General features: G+C 42.3%; 1 protein-coding gene across 1 annotated transcript in view; it reads left to right on the top strand.

Moving 5' to 3' along the window:
• The first annotated feature begins 889 nt into the window (after positions 1-889).
• The window catches only part of LOC128774653 (gamma-taxilin-like), a 41008-nt gene continuing 15158 nt past the window's right edge, over positions 890-26739 (top strand). Inside the window, exons 1-4 of the mRNA XM_053893698.1 lie at positions 890-980; positions 2870-2961; positions 13471-13774; positions 15853-15944. Of these exons, the coding sequence (XP_053749673.1) occupies positions 890-980; positions 2870-2961; positions 13471-13774; positions 15853-15944 (579 nt within the window). The remainder of the gene's footprint in view (positions 981-2869; positions 2962-13470; positions 13775-15852; positions 15945-26739) is intronic.

A 26739-nucleotide genomic window follows, 5' to 3' on the forward strand; every position in this document is an offset into this window, starting at 1 on the left:
AAAGTGTCAAGAACTAGCTTTTTGGGGTCTGTTTCCAGTGTTAGGTATTTTCAGGTATCAGTACAATGGGTTGCTAACTTCTCAGGGTCCACCCGACCCCCCCCCCCCCCCCCCGCCCCCAACTTCTCACTCTCCACACAAGAAAGATGTGCAGGAAAGATCCAGTATGTGCAGCACTGAAAGCGAAGTCGCAGATTCGAGCTAGAAATTCAAAATTGTCACTTTGTGTGGCAGTGATTTTAGAGATCCTTCCCCCAGGGAGAACTCTGATTAAAATTGTAACATAAGTTCTGCTTTATGCTCCTTCGGATGAGGATAGAAAGTGGTTGGATTAGGAACAGGGGTTTATTCAATTAGTGTTTTTAATGACCAGATTAGAAAGGTTAAGGTAATGACCCTTTGTGTTAATAGTTGGACATGAATAGTCTGAAAATGATAGCGTCTCAGCGGATTCATTTTTGTCTACCAACTGTACAGTTCTCTGCTTATGCTTTTCTGGGCATTTTTCTAGTTTTGATTTCTCATTTAACTGGGATTGAAACGTTAACAGGATAAGGTATTCATTTTGAATTTCTTTTCTTTCTTTTCTTTTTCTTTCTTTTCTTTCTTTTCTTTTCTTTTTTTTCTTTTCTTTCTTTTCTTTCTTTTCTTTCTTTTCATTTCAAGTTGGGTGAATATCTGCTATCTGCAGAAGTCACTTTTAGGTACATTCTTTAATTTTTAAACTTTCTCACTGACTTGGGAAAAAAAATACTTCTCAAGGTAAACCTCTTTTCCTCTTTTTTCCCCTATATTTTCAGGAAGCAGAAATAATGTGTAATTATTCGGTTATTTTTTAAATTTGGGGCAGTTAAAACACAAGTGACTCCCTTGTTCCTCTGTTGAGACGATGGCTTTGATTGGGTTCTGTTATTACACAATTACCTGTTTTTCCCTTGTTGTGTTTATCAGTGCTTATATATTTTGGGGTTCTGTTGGATGTATGTAAAGTTGTAATTGTTAATTTTTGTGGATTGACATTTTTGTCAAAATATGATGCTTTTGCCTTTTGTAACAATTTTTGCCTGAAAGCCGATTCTCATTTTAGCATTGCCCCTCTACCTTTCCTTTAGTTACTGTTTTTATGAAGTATCCTTTCCCCATGCTTTCATTTTCATACTGTTTGTGTCCTTGTATGTGAGTCTATTGTAGAAGACGGTTAGTTGGACTCTTCATTTTTAAAATCCATGTGTCGTACTTGGCCCCTTAATTAGAGAGTTTACTCCATTTACATTGAACGTAATTACTAACCGGGATGAATTTACTTCTGCTAACTATTTATTTATTTATTTATTTATTTATTTATTTATTTATTTATTTATTTATTTCTGCGTTTTATTATTTATTTATTTATTTATTTATTTATTTATTTATTTCTGCGTTTTATTATTTATTTATTTATTTATTTATTTCTGCTATTTTTTGTTTGGTATGAGTCTTTTTTCCTTCTGTTACTGCCTTCTTCTGTGTTTGTGTTTTTTTGTAGTGTAGAATTTTTTTTCCTCATTTCTTTTTGTGTATATTGGTTAGTTTTATAGTTGTTTTCTGGGTATTACAATTGGCCCCTTCAGTTTATAACGAATGAATTTGACTTACTACCAAGTTTGTTTCAGTAGTATACTGAAAGTCTGTTCATATACAGTTTTGCCATCTTCTTTGTTGTATTGTCTTAGATTACATCTTTATAGATGAAACATTTTTATTTTTGTTTGTAGTTTGTCTTTTAATCACCTAGGGGAAAAAAGAAGTTAAGAACAAAAATACAGTAATACTGGCTTTTGTGTTTATCTTATGTAGGTACCTTTAGTAGTTTATTGTTTTGTATGGCTTTGAGTTGATGTGTACTATCCTTTCATTTCTGTCTCATTTTCAAATGTCTCAAATCTGATCTTCATTTTCATTTTTTGTAGTGTGGGTCTGGTAATAAAGTATTCTCTCCTTCTCTTTTGCTTTGAATTTATTATCTCATTTACTTTCATTGAAGTGTGGTTGATGTACAATATTATATTATTTTCAGGCATACAGCATACTGATTCAGCATATTAATACATTATGAAATGATCGACAAACACAATTGCTCCACTTACCATTTGTCACCACCCCCCCAGCTTTTGTTTGTCTGGAGATGTTTAATGCCCTCTTTTGTTTTGAAGGACAGACTTTGAATTTATCGTATCTTAAGTTTGTTGAGCTCCTTGTATGTGTAGATTAATAGTTTTTATCAGATACGAGAAATTTTTTCACTTCTTATTGTCTCTTAGTGGCTGTTATTTTCTTCAAATATTTTTTTCTGCTCTTCTGTATTCACTTCCTCTTTAACTCCCATCATGTGTGTGCTGGTATGCCTACAGGTCTCTTAAGCATGTTGATTCTTTTCATTCTTCTTTCTCACACTTTTTCGTACGGTTTCTCACACTGTACCATTTCAGTTGACCTGACTTCCAGTGTACTGATTTTACTGCCTGCTAAAAACTCTGCTGCTGAATCTCTTTTTCATGAGTTTTTCATTTCAGTTACTGTACTTTTTGGGTCTGGAATTTCTGTTTGTGGTTCTTTTTCTGACTTTTATTTACTGATGCTGTTATTTTGTACATACATTGTTTTCCCGATTTAGCACTTTGTCCATATAAATTTTATTTTATTTTTTTTATGTTTATTTTTGAGAGAGAGAGAGAGAGAGAGGGAGAGAGAGAGACAGACAGACAGACCATGAGCAGGGCAGAGGCAGAGAGAAGGAGACTCAGAATCTGAAGCAGGCTCCAGACACCGAGGAGTCAGCCCAGAACCTGACGCGGGGCTTGAACCCATGACCTGAGTTCATGACCTGAGCTGAAGCTGGCCGCTCGACTGACTGAGCCACCCAAGCACCCCACACATTTTATTATTTTTAAAACGTTCTCAGTAACATATTTACACCAGCAGGTAATTCAAAACATGCATGTAATTAGTTCAACACCAAGGTTTCCTAAGGGACATTTTCTCTTACTTTGTTTTATTCCTGTGATTTGCCCATAGTTCCGTGTTTCTTTGCACACACTATAATTTTTTGTTGGCAACTAAGTGTGGCGAATGTTACTATCAAACAAAAGCAAATTCTGATTTGGTAAGAAGACACCTTATTTAAAGAGACCGGTGCAATATGGAGAACATTCTGATTGTAGAAATCTGAAAGTATCTCAGTCAGAGAGTGGCTTTTCTTTTATTGGGAGGGTAAGCAAGATTAGTAAAAACTTTTTCAGGGGAAATGAGCAAGCAAAGAAAGTGAGCATGTGGCATGATGGGCTGTGTGTCTCAGCTCTTACCTGGGGTGACTTCTTAATAGGGGGAATAATCTGTATTTTAGTGCTTACTCATGGGTAAGCCTGAAATTAGGGGTGTGTGGAATGGAAAGAAGGCTGACTAAACTTTGGTCAAGAGAAGGCAGTGAGTAAGAAATGCGCAGTTGTGAGTACTGAACTGTGGATACCAGAATCTTTCCCCCACTAGCTAGGGTTCTTGCTGCTTGTGATAGATTATAGTTGTTTGTTCAGTTAACTTTTTATGGTTTCTTTATGGAGAGCTGTTTTGCAAAAATAATATATACTTTGTATGGTCTTGGAAGTCATCTGTTTTAGATAATGATATGAAAGATACTTCCTTGAAAGCTGGGAGTGACAAAAACAAAAACCAAACTCAGTCTTTACAAGTGGGTTTCATTTCGGGAACTCCGTTAACGCTTGGCTAGGCCATTTAAAACTTGCCTTAGCGCATACTTCCTCCTTGAACACAGCAAGATGGAAAACCTTAGGATCTTTAAGGTCTTTTCTGAGCATATCCTGCTCTTACATATGTCTGGGCTTCTGGATTCTCTGGTATACCTGGAGGCTTTTCAAAGCTCTGTTCCGTCTATCTTTCTTCTCCAACCTTCTCATTTTTAGGTTGTTTGCCTTACCTGTTATTCTTAGCCCAGAATGGTGGCTGTGGCTGTTACTACAGCTTTGGCACTCGGAGGCTATACCAGCCCAAGGGAGTTCGTTTTGAGAGTAGCAGAATAAAGGCTCCTTTGGAGCCACTGTATGGGTCAAAACCCATCATCAGTGCTCTTAAGAACAAGGTTTCTATTAGCCACTCTGCCACCGGCAGACGACACCAGGAATGCTAGCCGCTTTCAAGCTGTGGTTAGTGTATGTTAGGCAGGTAATTATAAAGTCACTCTGTCCTCTTACAGATATGCAGTAGCTGCTTTCTTCATTTAGCCCTCCCCTGGTGGGTGTGTTGATTATATTCCAGACTTCTAAGGAAAAAAAAAAAAAAAAAAGGGAATTTGGACAGTTTTGGGGAGCTTAATCATTGCCTTAGTGTAGGAATGGTTTTATGGAAAACCTGCCTCATTATTTTCAGTCATGTCCCTCCCTCTTGCATAAGCTTAATTTTGTAAGGTGGTGGTATCCAGATAACACACTTAGTTAATTTTTTTTTTTTTTTTAACTTGGTTAGGTGAAATAGCTCCTAATGAATTATCTATAGTTAGCATACAATTGTGATTGTCTAGAGTTATCTGTAGACTATCTAGAATTGATACATAATTGTATAATTGACAGTGCAAATGACAGACCTTGCTTCAGGGACGCTTGTTGTTTATGTAAAGTAGAGTTTAAAGTAATGTCCCAAATAAATTCCTTTTCCTCCTTTTTCTTCTTACCTCTCCTTTTCCCCATGGTCCCAATATGATTATAAGTACCTTTCAGATAATCAAATGGGTGTGACTGTATTTAAAACATCTAAAGCATATACCAATTTAACGTTAGTATTCAGCAGCATTAAAGAGAGTAGATACAGATACTAGGTGACCTTTAGTATCCATTCAGACCCAGAGATTATACTTTTGTGGTTTTATCCATGTCCTAGTTGAATTTATGTTGGTAGTTACGACCGTGTAAATTCTGCTCTTTGATGGAAAAGATTTACCAGATAACCAATGTGGTCTCCCTGTGCTACCACAATACTTTTGTTAATGTTTATGGTCTTGGGAATTGATTTTAATTCTGTTTCCAGAATGCCCCTCCCGTCTTCCCACTTTCCACCGCTTAACCTGCTGTAAGCAATATTTACTTGTTATGATGACATTTTTTCTACTTCTGTAAGGTAGACTGGTGTGGTGGGGAATAAGAGCTTCTAGAATTTATGCCATAGAACATCATTTCTTCTTTAAGAAATGTTGTTGTGTTAACATGTGGTAAGAGAAAAAAATTTCTGAAACCTGTGGGTATATTATCCTGCAGAAGGAACTCCCCACTTATGATTAAGTAGTGTGCTGAGATGGGGAGATTGTTCTGGATTATTTGGGTAGGTGGGCTCGGTGTAAACACAAGCATCCTTATAATAGGAAAACAGGAGTGTGAGACTCAGAGAAGGAGATGTGGGCAGGTATCAGAGAGAGATCTGAAGAATCTGCTGCAGACTTTGAAGGTGGAGAAAGGAGTGGTCTCTAGAACTTGGAAAAGGTGTGAAAACAATCTCCTTGAGAGCCTCGAGAAGGAGGCCTGAGAGCTTCTGATCTTCATAACTGTAAGATGATAAATGTGAATTTTTAATGCATTAGGTTGATAGTAACTTGTTAACAACAGTAATAAGAAGCTAACATAGCATGCATCTTACAGAATTCCTCATTCACAAATTATTACAGTAGTTCCGCAGTGGGCCAGCAGTTTATATTCATCATAGCAAATTTTCTCACAACTCTATAAGGTAGGTACTGTCCATCCAGTTTACAGATGAGGTAACAAGTGTTTAGCTGTCACCATGGCTGCACAGGATGTGGTAAGTGCTGTGTTAAAATATCGGGCTCTTTTGGCTCTAAGACCATTATCTGTTCCATATGTCTCATGCTGTCTCTTATTAGCACAGTCCTCAGTTGTTAAGGGTACAAAGGGCAAAGCCTTCTTGCTGAGTGTGAGCAAATGTTGGTGGCAAGTAAATGAGTAATAGTTTTACTAAATGAAAATAAATTTAATTAAGGGTGGGATGTGATTAGGAAGTGTCAGAAATCTCGTGAGATCTAGAGACCAGGTGGATTGTGAACCGTCTAGGCTTCATACCTGTGGTTTCACTCATTTGAGCCCCACCTGGACGTTAGATACAGATTTGGAGGTATGGGTGCACTGGAATTCTCGGAAAAAGCACCTCAAAGTGTAACTTAGGTAAATTACAGGTTGACCATTGTTTGAAGTGTGAAGTAGAGAGACCCATTCATTGTAAGTTCTGTTGAAGAAAGTCCACAATTGTGTGTTAACAAATGCTAAAGTGGTCTGGGACAGTAGGACAAATAAAAAAAGCATTGATGTTTCAAAATGGCATGATGATTGGTCCACATGGAGCTGGAGAAAGGTGGCTTCAGAAAATTGGGACACAGATGATGCACTTGGCTAACCCATAAGAGTAGAGGACCATCTTATATTTTAGGACTCTCTGGCTTTAAAGATGCTAGTTGTGTGACTCAACCCCTGCCACTCTGCAAAATAGGTCAGGTCCAAGCATATTTCAGTGGACGTTAAAATCTTTGGATTCCTGATTATTTGGCTGCCGATATCAATGTAGATTTGTACCTGTATCTCTCAGAGTACAAATAGTCATTGAATTATATGTAGTTAGAGCTAGAAGTGGTTTTTAGCTCATCGTAGTTTTATAGACAAAACAGCCACAGGTATGAAATCTGAAATATATAACCCTCTGTGATTGTTTTAAAAGGCAAAGTACTTAGTCTAATATATACTGTCATTTTAGAATTCGTCTATAAGGAATCTACTAGTATGTATACTACTAGCATGGAGATTATAAAACTAGAAACTCTGTACGACCCTTTTCATAACAGACCGTTTGCCAAACTATTTTGGTCAATTTTGGCTTCTTCAGTGCTGCAGAAAATTAGATTTCTTCATCCCTATATTTAGCACTTATATTTCTTCTCCCAGATGCTTTGCCTGCCAGCAGGAAGTATTTGTAGTAACTCCTACGAAGTTATTTTGTCCATGTATTATTGCCTACCAGAGCTCAATTACCACTTTCAGGAGAACTTACTCTTCAGAATGTGATAGGTCATAATGATAATGCATTTTTATTTGTCCATATCTTTGGTTCTTGTACACGGACAGACTTCTTAAAATTGCTCATCACCGAGACTGTTCATTATACCTGCCTGGAAAGGATTTCTGAGTATTGAATGAGGGATTATACCACTGTTCCAGATGGTTTAATCAGAGCAGTGAAGAGCAAGGGGAAATGCTTAGGATTCACTTTTCCTCACCTCCTATTTGGATTATCCTGGCTTGGTAATGCCAGTCACTTAAAAAATAAATATAACTTACTTACAAGTTACAGTTGACCAAGAAGGAAGTGGTTGGTCCTGTTGTCCCACGTAGTGCCAGGGCATTTTCCCTAAAATTGGATTTGCCAGATCATTTGTAAGGTACAAATTCTTCTTAGATTATGTTTTTATTCCTGCCATCTTCTTGTGTGTGTCCTTATTTACACCTGAGGGCGGCAGTTCTTAATTTCTTCGGCCTAAGAAGTTATCTAAATATTACTTAATTTTATTTTTAAAACTCCTTAAAAAGCACCAAGGACTCCAGTTTGGAGTCTACAGTGCTACCAAAAAATTTTAATGGGTCCTGTGAAAACCCAATGCTGTATTTCATGGTTCAGATGGATCCTATACCTTTCAGTCATCTCGTAATGCATTGTCATGTGGTCACTGACGTACATTCTTCTTCCAAATGTTGTTATCCAATATTAGGCAATCATACTTGCTGATATCATTATCCCTCTCAGCAGAAAAGCCATTATGTACTGGGAAGCTGCTGGAGTCATGGTGACCGACTGAAATTATCCAAAATTCTGATTTGCGTTTGACAGTTTGAAGTCTTCCCATTGCGACAAATTCTGTTGTTTATCCTGACGGGCTTATTTCATTCATTTTCTAGAAAATATCGGGCAGATACCCAAATCTGAAAAATCATGGTAACTAGAAACTGTGGAGGGCCAGAGATTTTACTTTACTTGCAAACTGATAACTTGGCAGTATTTTATGAATACGGGGAGAAACCTCGAGACAAAAGAAGAGTTTTTTACAATTGCATTTACCTGAGGGCCCGCATGCACGCACCTGTCTCCTGAGCCTGGTGGTGTAAAGAGAAGCAGATGATGTTTGCATTTCAGAAGAGTAATGCTAGGTTTAGGGGATCTGACTCGTTAATAATGGGCAGTGTGGTGGGAGGAACAGTGCCTGCTCAAGGACGCCCATGTCTTCAGCAGGACTCATGAATGACCTCATTGTCCAAAGGGACTTGGCAAAGATGCGGCGGCATAGATTAGGATATTGAGGGAGTCTTCGGATGGGCCCAGTGAAACTGCTAGGATCCTTGCAAAGGAAAGACGGGGAGAGGAGTCGGTGGTGAGGTGGCGGGGGTGGGGGGAGGGGGGCGGGAGGAGGCATTATGTATGAGGCTTAACTTGCTATTACTGGCTTTGAACATGCAAAAAAGGGCCACGAGCCAAAGAACACAGGTAGCCCCCAGAAAAGACAAGGGAATGGATTCTCCCACAGAGCCTCAAGAAGGGATATAAGATAATAAATGAGCCACTGAGTTTGTGGCCCTTTGTTACAGCAGCAACTGGAAACATAGGCAGTAAGCAAATCTGCCCATTGCTTTAGAAGTCAATGCCATTCTCATTTTTTTCCCCAGGGCATCCTTGAAAAGATAGTCTGAAACAAAGACAGGAGGTGTGTCGTGTCTCTGCCCACAAGAGAGGCAGAAACACTGTCATAGGCTCTGGTGAATCTTCTGTTGGGTGCCCATTGGTCACACTTGTTCAGTCTGACCAGCATAGCCCAGGACCAGATTTTTCCAGTCTGTCTCATAGGATACTATCGACAGGACTCCAAGCATGAGGAAGAGCCCAAGTGGCAGGATTAACTTCGACCCTGCCCTGCTGTAACTGGCTGAGGAAGTCTCACAGACCGTCAGAAAGCCAGATGGCTTTCTTCCGTGGGGCCCGGTGTTGACCTTTCCACTGGCCTGAGGCATGGCAAGATACACTCACAAGTGGTCCGCAAGAAAGAGGTCTAGGGCAATTTTGTCATCATTAATAACTCCGGCCAGGGAGTTGAGACTCCCTTGAAGCCATTCGTTGATCATTTCAACTAAATTTGTGGACAGATTTCAGACTGCCTTTGGTTCGTGAATGACTTCCATTGTGGGGATAAAACTACCTGCGCTGTGGGCATAAACCCACCTACGTGTGGAGTTAGTTGTTCTCGGGTGGGTTCCTGCAAGGAACCAAAGCTAGCGTCATTTTGGAGAGCACTTCACAGTTGTCTGAGGGCTACATGAGTACTAGTGGTATTTAAACACTTCAACACTTGATGATCTGTTATGACTTAAACACTTGGTGATCCATTATGACCACCGCTAAGATAGACGACGCTTGAGGGACACAAATTAGTGCACAACTTCCATGAAAGACGAGGCACACATGGTACCTTTGGAAAGAAAGTGTTGTTTATGATTTTGGAGCTTCCCAGGGAGGACTTCAATCAGTGTCCCCAAGTGGCACAAGTTCAGAGTGCTTGACAGCATAACTCCCTAGAGAGCCGGTGAGTCTTAGAGTTTGCAGGTAAGTAATTGAATTATATCCCCTTTTTGAATGGCCTGCCTGAGGCCAGTCCATGCAGTTTGTCCTTCTGTCCATGACATCGGGAGGGTGGCATTTTTCTGCCCCTGGAATGAGCTGGTGATGCCTAAGAGGAATGAAGGCAGGGCAGACACTCAGTGAGGTACACATGTATTTTATTTGGGAGGTGCAGGTTCGGGGACATCCCCTGCTAGCTACATCCATTTAAATTGCAGTCAAATTGTCATGAGCTGTCTGGCTGGAAGGCACATTCAGCAGTGTGTCCAGTCCAAGGAGCTCTTCCTTCCCCCCCCACCCCCAGCACCCCTTCGCCTAACCCGTTCCTGCCTCAGTGCGTACATTTTGGTAACTGCCGCAAAAATATCTCCGGTATTTCCAGGAGATACATCTTTACCTTTTGTCCGGTCATCCCCTACTTGTGGCAGTCCTTTTGTCCAGAAAGGTTAGGTACTTCAGGGCTGAGGTAAGTTGTATAAACGGCACAGAGATGCATTCTCTCCTCTTTGACCGGTGTGGACTATCACCCTAGGGATATCCCTTGGGCATTGTACTCAACAATGTACGCCATCATCCTTGTGATCTAGGACCATGTCAGTCCCACAAGAGACTCCAGGTAGCTGATGCAGCGTTTGAGTCCTCTAGGCCCCATTTGGTACCTGGAGGGTGTTCCCCCTGGGTGACTCGGTTTTACTGTCGGGGGAATGAGGCAAGCATCAGCCTAAGAATGCTATGGTCAGGATTCTTTGAATTTCTTCTGCCGCATTGGCCCCGATGATGATTACCCGGGAGGAGACAGAGGGGATGATCCCTTTCTGGGGGCAGCTGCATTCACTGGCCCAACTCGCATTTCCAAGGTGTGTAGATAAGGACAAGGTGGGGAGGTAATATTAGGAACCCAGCATGGAGCCCATTGTGGGGCTTGCACTCATGACCCTGAGATGAAGAAGACCTGCGCTGAGACCAGGAAGTTGGAGGCTTAACTGACTGAGCTACCCTGGCACCTGTTGGGAATCTTGTTGAGATGGCTTTTGAGGGGCAGTCCTAACTCCCAGTAATACTACGTGCCTATGGATGATGGGGGAACGTGGGTGGTACAAGGGGTACCTGGACTGTCGCTGCATTCTTAGTGGGTCTTTGATAAGAGGTGTGCCACTGTCAGATCACAGGTCATCTGTAGGAGGTGATCACAGGATCGATTAGGGCAAGGGCTTCGTTGCTGTGGTGAGAGTCAGCTGATCAGAGTGGAGTGGCAACCCCACAACCTGAAAAGGAGGTAGCCGTGGGGTACCCGAGACCAGTAGCCCTGGCAATAGTTCAAAGGTCAGCGGTACTCAAACTTCCAGCAGGAGGTACACTCAGTGCCCTGTGTGCTGTGGCCTTCCCAATCTGGAGACAACTGGGTCAACTCTCAGCCTGTGTCCCAAGCCTAGCATACAATGGTAACGTCTGCATCAGAAACAGAATGTTTTACTTTGTGCCCAGTCTACGATGGTGGTGTACACGTTGCCATGATCCGTGCAGTCAGTGAGCGTAATTCAGCCTGTAGCAAAGGCGGCAGTCCGGGTGGTGCAGGCTTGATCCGCAGCTTGCTTTCACTCTCACCATGGGCATCTACGTGAATAACCCAGATGATTCATTTAGTGGGTTTGATTGATTTCCCCATTTCGTGGTGCTAAAGAGGAGGTCCTTAATCTACCAGTCTGTCTTTTTTTTCTAAGTTGAAGACCAAGTAGTGAGCCGTAACAAGTCTTACCGGGGAGAGATAAGGTATAGGCCAGAGCAGCAGAGCAGCAGGAGTTACCTTGAATTCACTCCGCCTAACGCAGCAGCCATGTCCATTCTTGGTTCTTCATAATTTGTGCTGAGGCAAAACAGCGAGCACAGCCAGCTGCGGCCATTCGGCTTCATTGTAACCAGGTCACCGGGTAAACTGGAGATTTGGAGAGGAAACCGGAATTTGGAGAGCCCCTCTGAATCCCACTGGGCCAGTGGCTTTGCTTCAGGCAACAGACCTCCAGAATGACAGCAAACACTTCTTTGTGTAAAGTAGAGGTGGGACTTGGCTGACTAAGTCCTCGAGTCGGCCATTTCAGTTTGTTACATGAAACCTGTTGGGCTTTTCCTACATTGTTAGTCTTAAAAACTGAGTTCACCCACCCCGAAAGGAGAATATCAGGCCAGAGAGTCAGGAGAGCATCTTGGAATAAGTCTTCAGCGTTTGCAGGAGCCCAGGGACAAGATAATTGGTGCTTTTCAAAAGGATGCACCGGGTATGTGAGGTAGGCTTGCCCATTGCTTGCCTTATCACAGAGACTTGTAACATAAAGGAGTCATTAGGATTTGTGGACGCCAAAAGCACTTATTTGTGGGTTTCCCAAATGACAGAATCCCCACTGGCAGCATATTACACTTTATATCCGATGTATACATGTATTTGTAGAGTAATCTGAAGCATACATTCAGATTAGGGCAGCGCAGTAACAGTACATTGAATAAGCCCATGGCTGATTGTCTCACTTCCTTGATCTGTGAAGTGTGCCCCAAATGCCATCGGTGGAACAGACTCCGATGGGGGCAGTGACTTCAGTAGCTGTTTCCAAACAGAGACATAAAAGTTTGAGTCCCTCTGTTGTCCACGGTACACCAGCATGCTGGGATGCATGCGTATGGCCTTTGGCTTCCATTGGGGGATGGGGAATCCTTACTCCCGACCCTAGCCATCCTCCTCCTTAAGGTGGCTAAAGTCAGGGTACACAGGAAGAAATCAGAGGACGTGAAGAGGGAGAGGGTGGCCCCACATCAGTACACAAGACGTGTTTCCACTTGCTTTTGAACGGCGTAGGCAGGCTGTTGATAACTTTGCTTTCACACGTTAGCTCTCACTTCTACATGAAGGCCAGACGGATGCCAGAACTTTTGAAAAGCCTATATCATCATCTCATTTCCCAGTTTCTCTCTCCTCTAGCTTTTCTCTCTCTCTCGCTTCCTTTTTCCTGATTGTTGTTCCATACACCCAGCCGCTGAAGTCAATACTTGTGGCTGGGATGTTTGTATCCAGAGCATCCTGGGAAGCTACCTCAGTCTTGGGACAGCTCTCCCCAAAGTAAAACAGAGGCAAACCTACGTACACGGTTCTCAGAGACCTGCCAGAAAGGGTTGACTGGGACCACGATCCTTTGAAAATAATGTCTGCGTTGTTCCCTCTGGCACTAAGAGTGTGGGCTGCCGCCTCCATGGTCACTGTTGACGTAGGGTATGGGGAATGGTTGGTGGGAAGTTTAAAATCCCACAGTGCTCTCTCCTGCTGCAAGACAGCTGCTTTTTCATTCGCTCAGCCTTCCGTTTGGGTTATAAGTTTTATTTTGTGTTTGTGTTGTAAGTTTTGAGAAGGTCCCAGAGTTCTGCAGAAGTTGATTCTGGTGGATTCTGCCAGCATGTTACTTGCTGGAGGGACAGAGCCTCGGGGTTTTCTATTCTACCATTATGGTAGTCCTTCCCAACTCTTTGCCTCCTTTGATTCTAACTGGCATTGCTATTTTGCAAACAACTGTGAAAGGAGGGGGGAAAAAAACTGTGAAATGATGATGGGCCCACTGACTGTACCACATACGAAAAGTACACAGTATGTTTAGACATGAGCAATGTAGGATGGAAAACTGTATTCTTATGCACTGCATAGTTCCCCTTCCTTCACTACAATTGATTTAGCCCCTTCCATGGCCCTTTTTAAAATTTCTTCTTCCCCCTCTTCATTCTTTCTAGCTTGTGAGTGGCACGATGGATGAATCTAGAATTTGCAGGCTAGGCGTAAAAGCAGATAGGTTGTGTGACTCTCAGTCGAACGATACTCTTCAGCACCAAGACTCAAATTGTGCTGGCGCAAGTAGCAGGCATTCCTTGCAAGAGGATGAAGACAGTAACTTTATAAGAAAGAACAGGAATTTGGTGAACCCAGTGTACTGCACGCAAGAGTCAAGAATGGAGCCTCCTGGGCCAGATGGTGGAAGAGATCCTTCTGATGATCAGCAAGATGCACAGTGCAACAGGAACAAGGGAAAAACCTTAGGTAATAATTTCTGCTCAGTGCTTGGACATTTTCACATGCTACTCATTTTACCTAGCCTTTCTGCAGCACAGGTAATGACAGAACATAGTCTGTTTTAAGTCTGTCTTAAGATGTGGTTAGGTGAAAACACACCTCTGTGTTCTTGGAACAGGTTGGCAGTTATAATCAGGATGAGAATATGACGAGGTAGGAAGCCTGGTCATAGGAATCACATTATTTCTCTGCAAATAATCAAGAATTGTTTTTTGGGGGAAAAAGTTTGTGGCCTTTGGGCAGCAGTGCTGTTGTTTTGCCCCGTATTTAACCCTTTAAATGAATGGAGTGGAGTGGAGTGGAAATCTGACCAATAATTACTGCGAGACCTCTGTATGTGCTCAGTTTATTTAAAAGACTCTTCACTAAAATTTGGAAACGGGATATGTTTTCTGTGGCTTAGAAGGCAGGCTCACAAGAATGCTTTTCAGGGTGTGCTTTCTCCCTCCTGCTCTGTTAGTTTGACAGGTTAGGGCTTAGAATGTGGTATGTTACATTTGAGGAATAAAATCTAAAACGCCTACTTGGCCTTACGGGTTGCTTCTCAATTTTTAAAATTCCTACTGTACGTAACGTTTACGTGGTTTGATTTGCATGAGTTCTGTACCTGCCTATAACTTGGAATTTTTAAAAATCCGCTTTTGAGCACCCTGTAGGACTTTAACATTACAGGAATATGAGAAGGATTTAAAATTCCTCGCCAACAAGACAGCTGTCTTCAGAACCCATCACTCCACCAATGTGTGTAAATTATAGCTTCAGGTTAAAATTGTTAAATAGTTTTAGATGGTTACAGTTTAAAACCTTCATACAATTAGAGTTTACATGGACGGTTACTTCTTACACATTCGGTAATTGTATTCCCTCTGTATTTGTCCTTGAACAGACTGAGAAATGGTTTCACTGCGGAAGTTGTGTGTGCTGTCATAGCAGAGTATTTTTTGAAGTCAGCCTGTTCCTCCTCCTCTTTCCCATGCATAGTTGTTTGTAAAATATTAAAGTTATTTAACTTAAGTTAAGTTATTAAATTTAAGACAACTATTAAAGTTGTCTTCAGATTTTTAAAATGAAACGTCCTACGTACAAGAGGGAACAATTCAGAAAATAAAAAGGTACCTACCCGCAGGGTACAGAATGAGGCGTATCACTTAGTTTGAAGCACCCTTTGCTTGCCCCCACTTACCTCAGCTACCGCTTCTCCCTGGCACAGTTATTCTTCTCTGTTAAAAAAAAAATTTTTTTTTTAACGTTTATTTATTTTTGACAGAGAGAGAGAGAGAGAGACAGAGCATGAGCAGGGGAGGGGCAGAGAGAGAGGGAGACACAGAATCCCAAGCAGGCTCCAGGCTCTGAGCTGTCAGCACAGAGCCCGACGCGGGGCTCGAACTCACGGACCGCGAGATCATGACCTGAGCCGAAGTCAGACGCTCAACCGACTGAGCCACCCAGGCGCCCCATCCCTGGCACAGTTATTAAAGTATCCTTGTAAAACTCCCCAAGGAAAGAGCTATTTTTTTTTTTTTTTCACTTCTTTTTCTTGGCCCTAATCTTGATTAGCACCCAGAGTATCCTTGGTAAATCACCAGGAAACAGTCATTAAGTCACGTTGGTCACTGGAAAAGGTGTGTGTCCCTGTGGATTATGTGCGCTTTAGGTAGTCTTAAACTTCCTTGAATACTTGTAGTTGGCTAGCAGAAAGCTTTTGAAGACATTCCTACCCTTTGTAGAATGTCTTAATTTGGAACCAGTGGCTAAGTTAGAGTACTTACACTTTCATTCAGTGGTGTTCTTACAGTGTCAGTGCCAAATAGCTGACCACTAGTAGTGTTAGTTATTAAGTGAAGCGATGTGGGGCAGGGAGGAGGCTGACCCCTTCTAATCAAGAATTTGAAAATAGTTTCACTGATTTACTGGTGAGCCTGTATCTGATGTCCCCTTAAATCATAATCTGGATAGCTGAACATAATTTTTATGTAGAATTGACAGATTGGATTAATTTTATCCTTCTGGTACTTTTTTTTCCTCCATTCCTTTTGGACCATCAGGAAAAGAAGTGTTACTATTGATGCAAGCCTTAAACACTCTTTCAACTCCAGAGGAGAAGCTGGCAGCTCTCTGTAAGACATATGCTGATCTTGTGAGTATTAAGGGTGCAAAGCCCGTATAAAATATAACGAAAGGTGCATGTGCCTGATAAGCTTATGAGATGTGATTTTGATATGGTTTTAAATGTAAAGTTGTTTTTCATTACAAAATTGAGGGTAAGAATCTAATTCCTTGAGACTTAGGTTGATTGTATGGCCTCATTTTATGGTATGCTTAGATACAGCATTTTACTAGTCTCTGGGATGTGGAATAGCTTTCCTAAAACTCAGTCAGCTCTGGCATTCCTAGGTCAGCATTTCCCTCATACGTTTAGATGCCTGACAGTTGTGAGGATATGATTTTCTATATGTAGATTAAGAAATTGTAGAACCTGAAACACGGTTAGATTCAAAAGTGTTTAACCATTTGACTGAAGCTGAGTGTTGTGAAGTAGTATAGTAAAACAGTACTATTTCTCAGGAAAATATTTCCTTAGCATCCACTATATGCCAGGCACTGTATTTTTATTTTTATTGTTATTTTTTTAATTTTCTATTTTTATTGCATCTTCCAAAGAAACTGACTTGTATAAAGAGTTTGTTCTGGTCTGTGGCCCATGTTATTTCAAGTAGCATTCACCTTGGGTATATGGAAACATTCTCAACAAGGAAACCCTGCCTTCAGTTTAAAAGTGAAGAATGCGGGGGGTGGGGGGGGGGCGGGGGGGGCGGCGGTGCACCTGGGTGGCTCAGTCGGTTGGGCGTCTGACTTCAGGTCAGGTCATGATCTCACGGTCCGTGGGTTCGAGCCCCGCGTCGGGCTCTGTGCTGACAGCTCAGAGCCTGGAGTCTGCCTCGGGTTCTATGTCTCCCCCTCCCTCTGTCCCTCCCATGCTCGTGCTCTGTCTCTGTCTCTGTCTGTTTCTCACTAATACATACATGTTAAAAAAAAAAAAAGTTAAAAAAAAGTGAAGAATGGGATAGGACATTTTGAAGAATCGTGGCAGGAATGTTTTAGAAGTGTTGGTTCCAAGGTAAATGCGGCAATTCTCGTGGGTTGTGAAGTGTCTATGTGAATTACCAGTGATGAATTTTGTCCATTCACATCTGTTTGAAAGCATCTGCTCTGTAGCATACACGTTACTCTTTTCTGAATAACTGACTCTAAGTATAGAGCTGGAACAGTTGTACTTACTACCGCTCCAAGTGGCACAAGTATACCCCACTTAGCAACCTGGCACCTTCTGAAAATTGTGGAGAAGCAGGAGTGGCCTAGAGCGTCTCTGAATGGCCTACACACGGTCCAGATGCAAAGATGGCAGCAATCAGAGTTGTTGGGGATTGCCACGTCAGGAAAGGCAAGAGCTACACATCTGCTCTGGGAAACAGCCAGATGGAAGCTTCTGCTTCTGGTCCTACAGAACTGCATATATTTGCGTATTTTAAAATGTGTTACCTGGGGCTGTACTCCAATTAGTACAGATCTCAGTGCTCACTGAGATCCGCCTACATTGGGACCCCAACAGGTCTTGGCACACTGAACATGCGTGTTTATGAAGGGCAAAATAGGCCATTGACAATCCTGAAGGTTTGAGAGACAACCAAGACCTAGGGCATTGCTGAACTCCGCGGTTCCTCTTACCCAAGGCATCCCCTCAAAACTGGGAGGGGTGACTGCCTCAACTGTTGCATAGAAACAGACACAGGGAGTCCGGAAAAATGAAGAAAGAGTGGAGTGTGTTCCAACAGAAACACCAAGATACAACCTCGGGAAAACAAACAAACAAACAAACAAACAAACAAACAAACAAAGCCTTAATGAAACAGAACAGGTAATTTCTCTGTTAAGTGTCCCAAGTGGTGGTCATGAAGGTGCTCACCAAACCTGAGAGAAGAATGGATGAGAACAGTGAGCGCTTTAACAAAGAGATCGAAAATACAAAAGAAAAGAAAAAAGAAAAAAAGCCAAAGAGAAGTGGTCGAGCAGTGGAATACAATTAACTGAACTGAAAAATACACCAGAGAGTTTCAACAGCAGACCAAGTGAGGTAGAAGAAAGGGTCGGTAAACTTTTTGGCAAAAGCAGTGGAGCTCACCATCAGAGAGCAAAGAGAAGATGGGAAAAAAGTGAAGATAGCTAAAGGGACTTACAGGACAACATCAAGTGGAGAACCAAGTGAGAAAGAGGAAGAAAATTTACTTAAAAAATAGCTGAAAACCCCCCCTAACCCGGGGAAGGAAACAGACCTTGAGATCCAGGAAGCACAGACCTTGAGATTCAGGAAGCACAGTTCCAAATATTATGAACCCAAAGACATCCACACTGAGACACACTGTACTTAAAACGTTAAAAGTTGAAGACAAAGATTATTATAAAGCAGCAAGGGAACAAAACCAAAACCAAAACCAAACCAACCCAATTTACATACAAGGGAACCCTGTTAGCCTATCAGCAGGTATTTCAGCAGAAACTCTGCAGGCCAGAGTCAGTGACATGATATACTCAAAGTTCTGAAAGGAAACAAACAGAACACTTGTGACTAACTAAGAATACCCACCAGGCTAACGCTGTTATTCAGAAGTGAAGGAGAGGTAAAGGATATCCTGGAGACGTGAAATCTAAAACTGTAAAAGGAAGTCCTTCAGACTGAAAAGAAAGGACACCAATCAGCAACACAACGTGGAAGTGTAAATCATACTGCTCACGGTGAAAGGCTATAAAGGCAGGGGCTTCATCACTTCAAACCTCGTTTGAAAGTTAAAAGGGAAAAGTGGTAAAACTAACCATAACTACAATAATCACGGAGAGAACACACACGATAGAAGGTTTTTTTTTTTGAATGTGCCATAACATCCCGAAACATGAGCAAAGAATTAAAATGTAGAGCTTTAGAATGCATCCTAACTTAAGTTGTTACAACACAAAATAGACACACACACACACGCACACACACACGCACACACACACACACACACGATGTCATGCGGGAGCCTCTTGGTAATCACAAGACAAAAATCTGTGGTAGATAACCAAAAGACGTTGAGAAAGGAATGTAAGCATACCACTTAAGAAACTCCTCAAACCCCAGAGAGCTGGACAAGAGGAAAAGAAACAGAGTAACTGCAAAACAGCCGGCAGCGAGTACAGACCTATCCATAACTACTCCAAGTGTAAAAGGACTAAATTGTGTAATCAAAAAAACATAGTGATTGAATGGACTTGGAAAACAACAGTCATCTATATGCTGCCTGTGAGAGAATGACTTACGATGGAAGGATGCACACAGACCACAAGTGAAGGTATGGGAAAAGACATCCCATGCTTAGGAAAACCAGAACAAAGCTGGGGTACCTATGGTCACATCAGACAAAATAACCTGACAAATAAAAACTGTGTAAGAACAAAGAAGGGCATATCATAATGAAAAATCCGTCAGTCCAGCAGAGGACCTAACATGTTTATATATCTATGGACCCAACATAGGAGCGCCCACATAGAGAACACAAACATTAACAGACCTAAAGGGAGAAATAGATACGTATACAATGACAGTAGGGGGCTTTCATACCCTATTTACATCGATGGACCAATCATCCAGACAGAAAATCAGTAAGGGAATATTGACCTTAAACAACACAATAGAACAGGCAGACTTAAAAGCTATATACAGAACATTGCATCCCAAAGCAACAGAACACACCTTCTTTCAAGTGCTCAAGGAACTTTCTCCAGAATAGATCCCATTAGGCCACAGCCTTGCCAATATTTGTTGTTTTCTGTTTGTGTAATAAGAGCCATCGTAATGGTTGTGAGATGGTGTCTTACTCGGTGGTTTTGTTTGCTTTCTGTAATGATTAGTGATAGTGTGCATCTCTTATGTGCTTATTGGCGATGTGTTGGTCAGCTCTGGAGACATGTCTATTCAGGTCTTTTGCCCATCTTTAAATTGGGTTGTTATTTTGTTCTTGTGCTTTAGGAACTGCCTATAAGTTGTGGATGTTAATATCTTATGATACGTAATTTCACCATACTTTCTTCTGTTCTGTCACTTGCCTTTTCACTCCCTTAATGGTATTCTCTGATGCACAACATATTCAATTTTCATGAAGTCAAGCTATTTTTTTTTCCCTTTCTGTGCTTTTGGCGTCAGTCCAAGAATCCCTGTCAACTACAATGGCATGAAGCATTTCCCCAAGTTTTCTTCTAAGACATTTACAGGTTTAGGTCTGACATGTAAATCGGGATCCATTTTTTTTTCCACCAAGAGACATTTGGGATATAGGTTTTAAGATTTTTCCAAATACTTGCCCCTTGGTTTTCTCTTTCTTTTCTTTTCTTCTCTTTGCTTGGCTTGGCTTGGCTTGGCTTGGCTTGGCTTGGCTTTTCTTCTCTTTTCTCTTCTTTTTTTTTTTTTCTTCTTTCATTTTTTTCTTTTCTCTCTCTCTCCCCTTCCTTCCTCCCTCCCTCCCTCCTCCCTCCCTCCCTCCTCCCTCCTTCCCTTCTTTCTTTCTTCCCTCCCTGCCTCCCTCCCTCCCTGCCTCCCTCCCTCCCTCCTTCCCTACCCCTGTCCCTCCCTCCCTCCCTCCCTCCCTCCCTCCTTCCCTCCCTTCCTTCCTTCCTTCCAGTCCTCCTCCGTTCCTTCTTTCCTTGCTTCCTTCTCTCTCCCTTCTTTCATTTCTGCCTTGCTTCCTTTTATCTTTGTTTCCATCTTTCTTCCCTTCCCTTCTCTCCCCTCCCCTCCCCTCCTGTCCCCTACCTCCGCCCTGTCCACTCCCCTCCCCTATCTTTCCTTCCCTTCTTTCTCCCATGGCTTCCCTTCTTTCCTCCCTCCCTTCTTTCTCTCTCTTCTTTCTTTCCTTCCTCCCTCCCTCCCGTCTTCCCTCCCTCCCTCCCTCCCTCCCTCCCTGCCTCCCTCCCTGCCTCCCTCCTTTCCTTCTTTCTTTCTCAAAATTTGTGTGTGGTTGCAACATGGGATTCAGGTGTACAACATAGCGAATTTGACACATTTATACATCAGGTTATGCTCACCACAAGTGTGCCAGGATAGCTCCATCTATCCCATTACATCGCTATTACAACATCACTAGCTCCATCTGTCCCATTACATCGCTGTTACATCATTGACTGTGCTCCGAATACTGTGCCTTTGATTCTTGAGACTGACTCGTTCCGTAACTGGAGGCCTGTATCTCCCACTCCCTTCCACCCATTTTGTCCATTCTGCCGCTTCCTCCCCTCTGGCAACCATCAGTTTCTTCTCTGTGTATGGGTCTGATTCTGCATTTTCTTTGCTTATTTCATTGTTTTATTTTTGATTCCCCTTAGGAGTGAAATCATTTCTATTTGCCTTTCTCAGTCTGACTTCTTGTCAGTTAGCAGTACACCCTCCAGGTCCCACCATGTTGTTGCAGATGGCACGATCTCTTCCTTTTCTGTAATTTTGCATTGTGCAGGTGCATGTTTTTCTTATCCATTTGTCTTAGGTTGCTCTCATAAACAGTGTGGCCAGAAACATCGGGGGACATGTATCTTTTCGGATTAAGGTTTCATTTTCTTTCTTTGGAGGTAAATACCTCCAAAAGGTCGTGGAATTACCAACTCACATGGTAATCCTGTTTTTAATGTGTTTGAGGAAGCTCCATACTCTTTCCAAAGAGTATGACTGTACCAGTTTGGATTCCCACCAGCACTGCAAGAGTGTTCTTTTCCTCCATGTTCTTACCAACACATGTCGTTTCTTATGTTTTGGATTTTAGCCTTTGGGACACGTATCAGCCCCTAATCTCGTTGTGTTGATTTTCACTTCCTTGAAGATGAGTGAGTTTGAACATCTTCTCATGTGTCTGTTGGCCATCTGCGTGTGTTTTTTGGGGAAAAAAGAACATCTGAACAAGCACTCTGCCCATTTTTGAATGCATAATTGCAGGGGGAGGGTTGGTGTTGAGTTGTGTCAGTTCTTAGCCCTTCTGATACCCTATGCCTTTTGGATGGAGCATTTAGTCCATTTGTATTCAAAATGATTGTCGAAAGATACGATTTTAGTGCCATCGTGTTAACGTGTAGAGTTGGTGTTTCAGGTGACCTGGTCCTTTGCCGTGTTTGTTGCTCAGGACTTTTATCTTCTTTTTTTAATCTCCCACTCAGGGGGTCCCCTTAACATTTTCTGCCTGGTAGTTTAGGGGTCACGAACTGCTTTGGTTTTTGTCTGTCTGGGAAAGTCTTTAACCCTCCTTCTGTTCTGAGTGACAGCCTTGCTGGTGCTCGATAAAGAATTCCCGGTTGCACATTTTTCCCATTCGGCACCGTGAGTATTTCCTGTTCCTCTCCTCAGACCTGCCAGGTTTCTGAGGACAGGTCTGCTGCTAACTTCAAGCCTTGTAGGTTAAGGACCTTTTTCATCCCTAGCTGTTTTCAGAATTTGTTGTCTCTTTTTTTTAACTTTTATTTAAAGTCAAGTTACAGAGAGGGTCACAATGGATTCAGGCGTACAATTTAGTGATCCATCACTTCTCTGTAACACCCAGGTGTACTCATCCCAACAAGTGTCCTCCTTAATGTCCATCACGCGTTTAGTCCATCCCCCGTGCTCCTCCCTCGAGTAATCCTTAGTTGCTTCTGTGTATTTAAGAGTCTCTTATGTGTCCCCCTTCTGTTTTTACCTTCTTTTTCCTTGCCTTCCACTACGTCCATCTGTTTTGTTTCTTGGATTCCACATATGAGTGAAGTTGTGTGGTATTTGTCTGTCTCTGACTGACTTATTTCGCTTAGCGTAATACACTCCACTTCCATCCACGTTGTTGGAAATGGCAGGATTTCATTCTTTCTGACTGCCAAGTAATATTCCACTGCGTAAATACACTACCTCTTCTTTATCCATTCATCAGTCAAAAGACTGCTGGGCTCTTTCCCTAGATGGGCAGTTGTTGAGAGTGCTGCTGCGATAAACATTTGGGTGCATCTGCGCCTTCGAAACAGCATTTTTCAGGGTAATGCTGGCCTCATGGAATGAATTTGGAAGTTTTCCTTCCGTTCCTACTTTTTGGAACCGCTTTGAAAGAAGAGGTATTAACCCTTCTTTAACTGTTTGGTAGAATTCCTCTGGGAAGCCATCCGGCCCTGGAATGTTTTTGTTGTGAGAGCTTTGACTACGATTCAGTTTCCTTACTGGTTATGGGTCTGTTCAAATTGTCTATATCTTCGGTTTCAGTTTTGGTAGTTTACATGCTTCTAGGAGTCTGTCCATTTTTTCCAGATTGCCCAGTTTGTTGGCATATCACTGCTCATAATATTCTCTTATCATTGTTTGTATTTCTGAAGTACTGATGGTCATCTCTCTTATTTTTATTCCTGATTTTATTTTTTGAGTCCTTTCCTTTTTATTTTTTATTTTTGTCTAGGGTTTATTAGTTTTGTTAGTTCTTTGAGGGAACCAGCTCCTAGTTTCGTTGATCTGTTCTACTGGTCCGTTGATCAGTCGATGTCATTGATTTCTGCTCTCATCTGTATCATTTGCCTTCTTCCTCTGGTTTTGGGCTTTATTCACCGTTCTTTTTTCCAGCGCCTTCGGGGCCAAGTTTTGATTGTGTGTTTGGGGACATTCTTGCTTCTCGAGATACGCCTGATTTGCAAACCTCTTAGGTCTGCCTTTGCTGCCTCCCAAAGGCTTTGGACTGCCGTGTTTTCATTTTCATTGGCTTCCCTGTATTTCTTTATCGTTTCGTAAATTTCTTGGTTAACCCATTTGTTCTTTAGTAGGATATTCTTTAACCTCCATCTTTCTGAGGGCTGTCCAACTTGTTTCTTGTGGTTGATTACAAGTTTCATAGCCTTGTGGTCTGAAAGTATGGATGGCATGAGCTCGATCTTTTTTGCACATGTTGAGGGCTGACTTGAGACCCAGTGTGTGATCTGTTCTGGAGAATGTTCCAGGTGCACTCAAGAAGAATGTGTATTCTTCTGCTTTAGGATGAAATGTTCTGAATATATCTGCTAAGTCCATCTGGTCCAGCCTGTCATTCAAAGCCATTGTATCCTGGCTGATTTTGTGTTTAGATGATCTGTCCATTGTTGTAGTGGGGTATTTAAGTCCCCTACAGTTATGGTATTAGTATCCATGATTTTCTTTGTTTGTTCTTAATTGGCTTACATGTTTGAGTGGTCCCACTTGGAGACGTAACTATTTACGATTGCTGGATCTTCTTGATGGATAGACCCCTTAATTATTTGGTCTGATTAGTTTGTCTGATACAGGTGTGGCCACTCCAGCATTCTGTTGATGTCCAGTAGCACGATAGGTGGTTCTCTATCCCCTCATTGTCAATCTGCAAGTGTCTTTAGTCTAAAATGAGAGTTGTGTAGGCAGCATTTGGATGGACCTTGTTTTGAAATCCGTTCTGATGCCCTGGGTCTTTTGATTGGAGCATTGGGCCCATTTACCTTTAGAGTGGTTACCTTTACCTTTTGATTGGAGCATTGGGTCCATTACCTTTAGACATGAATTTAGTGCCATTGTGGAGGTGGTCTTTTTGGTGAAATTCTCTTGCCCTTTCTAGGTTTTGGTTGCTTTTGATCTGTTTTGTGGTTTGTTTGTTTGTTTGTTTGTTTGTTTTCTTTTACATTCTGTTCTGTTCTGTTCCGTTTTGTTTCTTTCTACACTCACAGAGTCCTCCTAGAGACTCCTTGCAGGGCCTGTTTAGTGGCCACAGATTCCTTTAGTTTTGGCTTGTCTGGAATACTCTATCCCTCCTTCCATTCTGAATGACAGCAGTTCTGGATAAAGCATTCTTGGTTGCGTGATTTTTCTGATTCAGCACGGTGAAAGTATCCTGCCTCTCCTTTATAGCTGGCCAAGTTCCTGTGGACAGATATGCTGTAAGCCTGGCCTGCTTCCTCGTGTAGGTGAAGAACTGTTTTTGTCATTGCTGTTTCCATTATTCTTTCCTTGTCTGTGTGTTTTGTGAATTTGACTATGATATGCCTTGGAGTTGGTTATTTTGCATTGAATCTAATGGGAGTTCTCTGTGCTCCTTGACTTTGATGTCTGTGTCCTTCCCCGGATTAGGAAAGTTGTCTGCTACAATTTGCTCACATAAACCTTCTGCCCCTTGTTTTCTCTATTCCTCCTCTTGAACTTCTAGGATATGAATGTCCTTCCTCTTTCACAAGTGGTTGAGTCACCTAAGTCTTGTATCGTGATCTTTTGCATTTGTTTCCTACCTCTTTTGCTGCTCCATTATTTTCCATAGTCTTACGGTCTATATCACTGAATTGCTGCTCTGCTTTCTCCATCCTTGCCGTCATGACAGCCATTCCTGATTGCATCTCGGTATAGGATTTTTCATTTTGGCCTGATTAGCTTTTAGTTCTTTTATCTCTGCAGAAAGTGTTCCTCTGGTGTCTTCTGTGCTGTTTGCAACCCCAGCTAGTAGTCTTATAATTGTGGTTTTGAATTCTAGTTCAGACATCTTACATGTATCTGTGTTGATTACGTCTTAGGTGTCATTTCTTCTCGTTTCATTTTGGGTGAATTCCTCCATCTTGTCATGTTGGAGGGAGAAATAAATTAATAACTTAAAGAGTTAAAAGTAAAATATTAAAAACAAAACAAAAATATCATTTAAAGGAAGCTAGATCCTAGGTATGCATCTGTCTGCATGTTAAGAGATGCTTGATATTAAAGGGACTAAAAGAGAAAGGAAACAGAGCTTAAAAAATGAACACATTAAAAAGAATTTAAATAGTAAAGTCGAATAAAACCGTTAAAGAAAACAAAATAAATTTTTTAAACTTGAACAATTTAAAAAAAAAGTTGTTCCTTCTGAGTGCAAGAAAAAGGAACCAACATAACAAAAGAGAACAGAACACATCAGAAAAACAGAAGCAAAGAGAATGAACAGATGAAGAAGCGTACGGAATGAAATCCGAGTGGGGTTGCCTCCACTTTTCCCTAGAACTGAAATTTTGCAGTACGCTGTAGTCCACAGACTTGACAGGTGGAGGGATTTGTTCTGGTCTTCTGGGAGATGTGTCTGGAGGACACAGGTTGGTCAGGCTCGGGGCGGGGGTGGACTTTGTTTTCCGCTGGGTGGCGCTGCTTAGCTCACTAGCGTTGATGAGTGTGTGTGGGAGGGGGCGCACGCTAGAGAAGAAAATGACTTCACTCAGCTAGCTCTCCAGTCTCTGGAATGGGAATTTTGTACCCTCACGTGAGGAAGCACCCCTCCTTTGTCTCAGGCCTCTGTCCACTCCCTGCATCCACACTGTCTGTGTCCAGGCTGTCCGCCGGCCAGGCAGCACTTCCCTCCAGAGTTGGATCTCCGATGGGACTGTGTCTCAGAACCCCAGGCTTCAGAGATTCCCCCGGATTGGACACACGCCAGTTATCTGGGAGCAATGGGCAGGTGACGACTTGTCCCAGAAAACGGTTGTGCGCCAGCACACCCTCAAAGGTTCGGATCACAGCACGCAGCTGGGGCCAGGTTTCTCTGCACTCTGGCGTCTTTGTCTCAATGCCAGCAAATGAGGCAGCTCTCCTGGGCCTGTGGGGTCTTTTCCCGTGGGGAGGCCAGAGGCCATATGGCGTCTACCAGATTCTCTCCACGCAGGGAAATTGCTTCTCCCCATGTGGCACGTGGACCCCGCAGGCCACGCTGCCTGCTCCTGGGAGATTCTCCCTACTTTGTCACCAGAGCACCACCAGGCACTGAGCTCTGAAACGTCAGACTCGTGCTCCACTGTTAACACAGTCCTGTGCTGTTGAAATGCTCTCCTTTCCCCCCATCAGTGGTGATAGGGAGCAGATTTCTTGTCCAGTCCTCTTTGAGTGTTTTCACCCTTTTCTCTGTCCC

This window comes from Panthera pardus, unplaced genomic scaffold (assembly GCF_024362965.1).
Source record: "Panthera pardus isolate Hobbes unplaced genomic scaffold, ASM2436296v1 HiC_scaffold_369, whole genome shotgun sequence".
NCBI classification, from domain to species: Eukaryota; Metazoa; Chordata; class Mammalia; order Carnivora; family Felidae; genus Panthera; species Panthera pardus.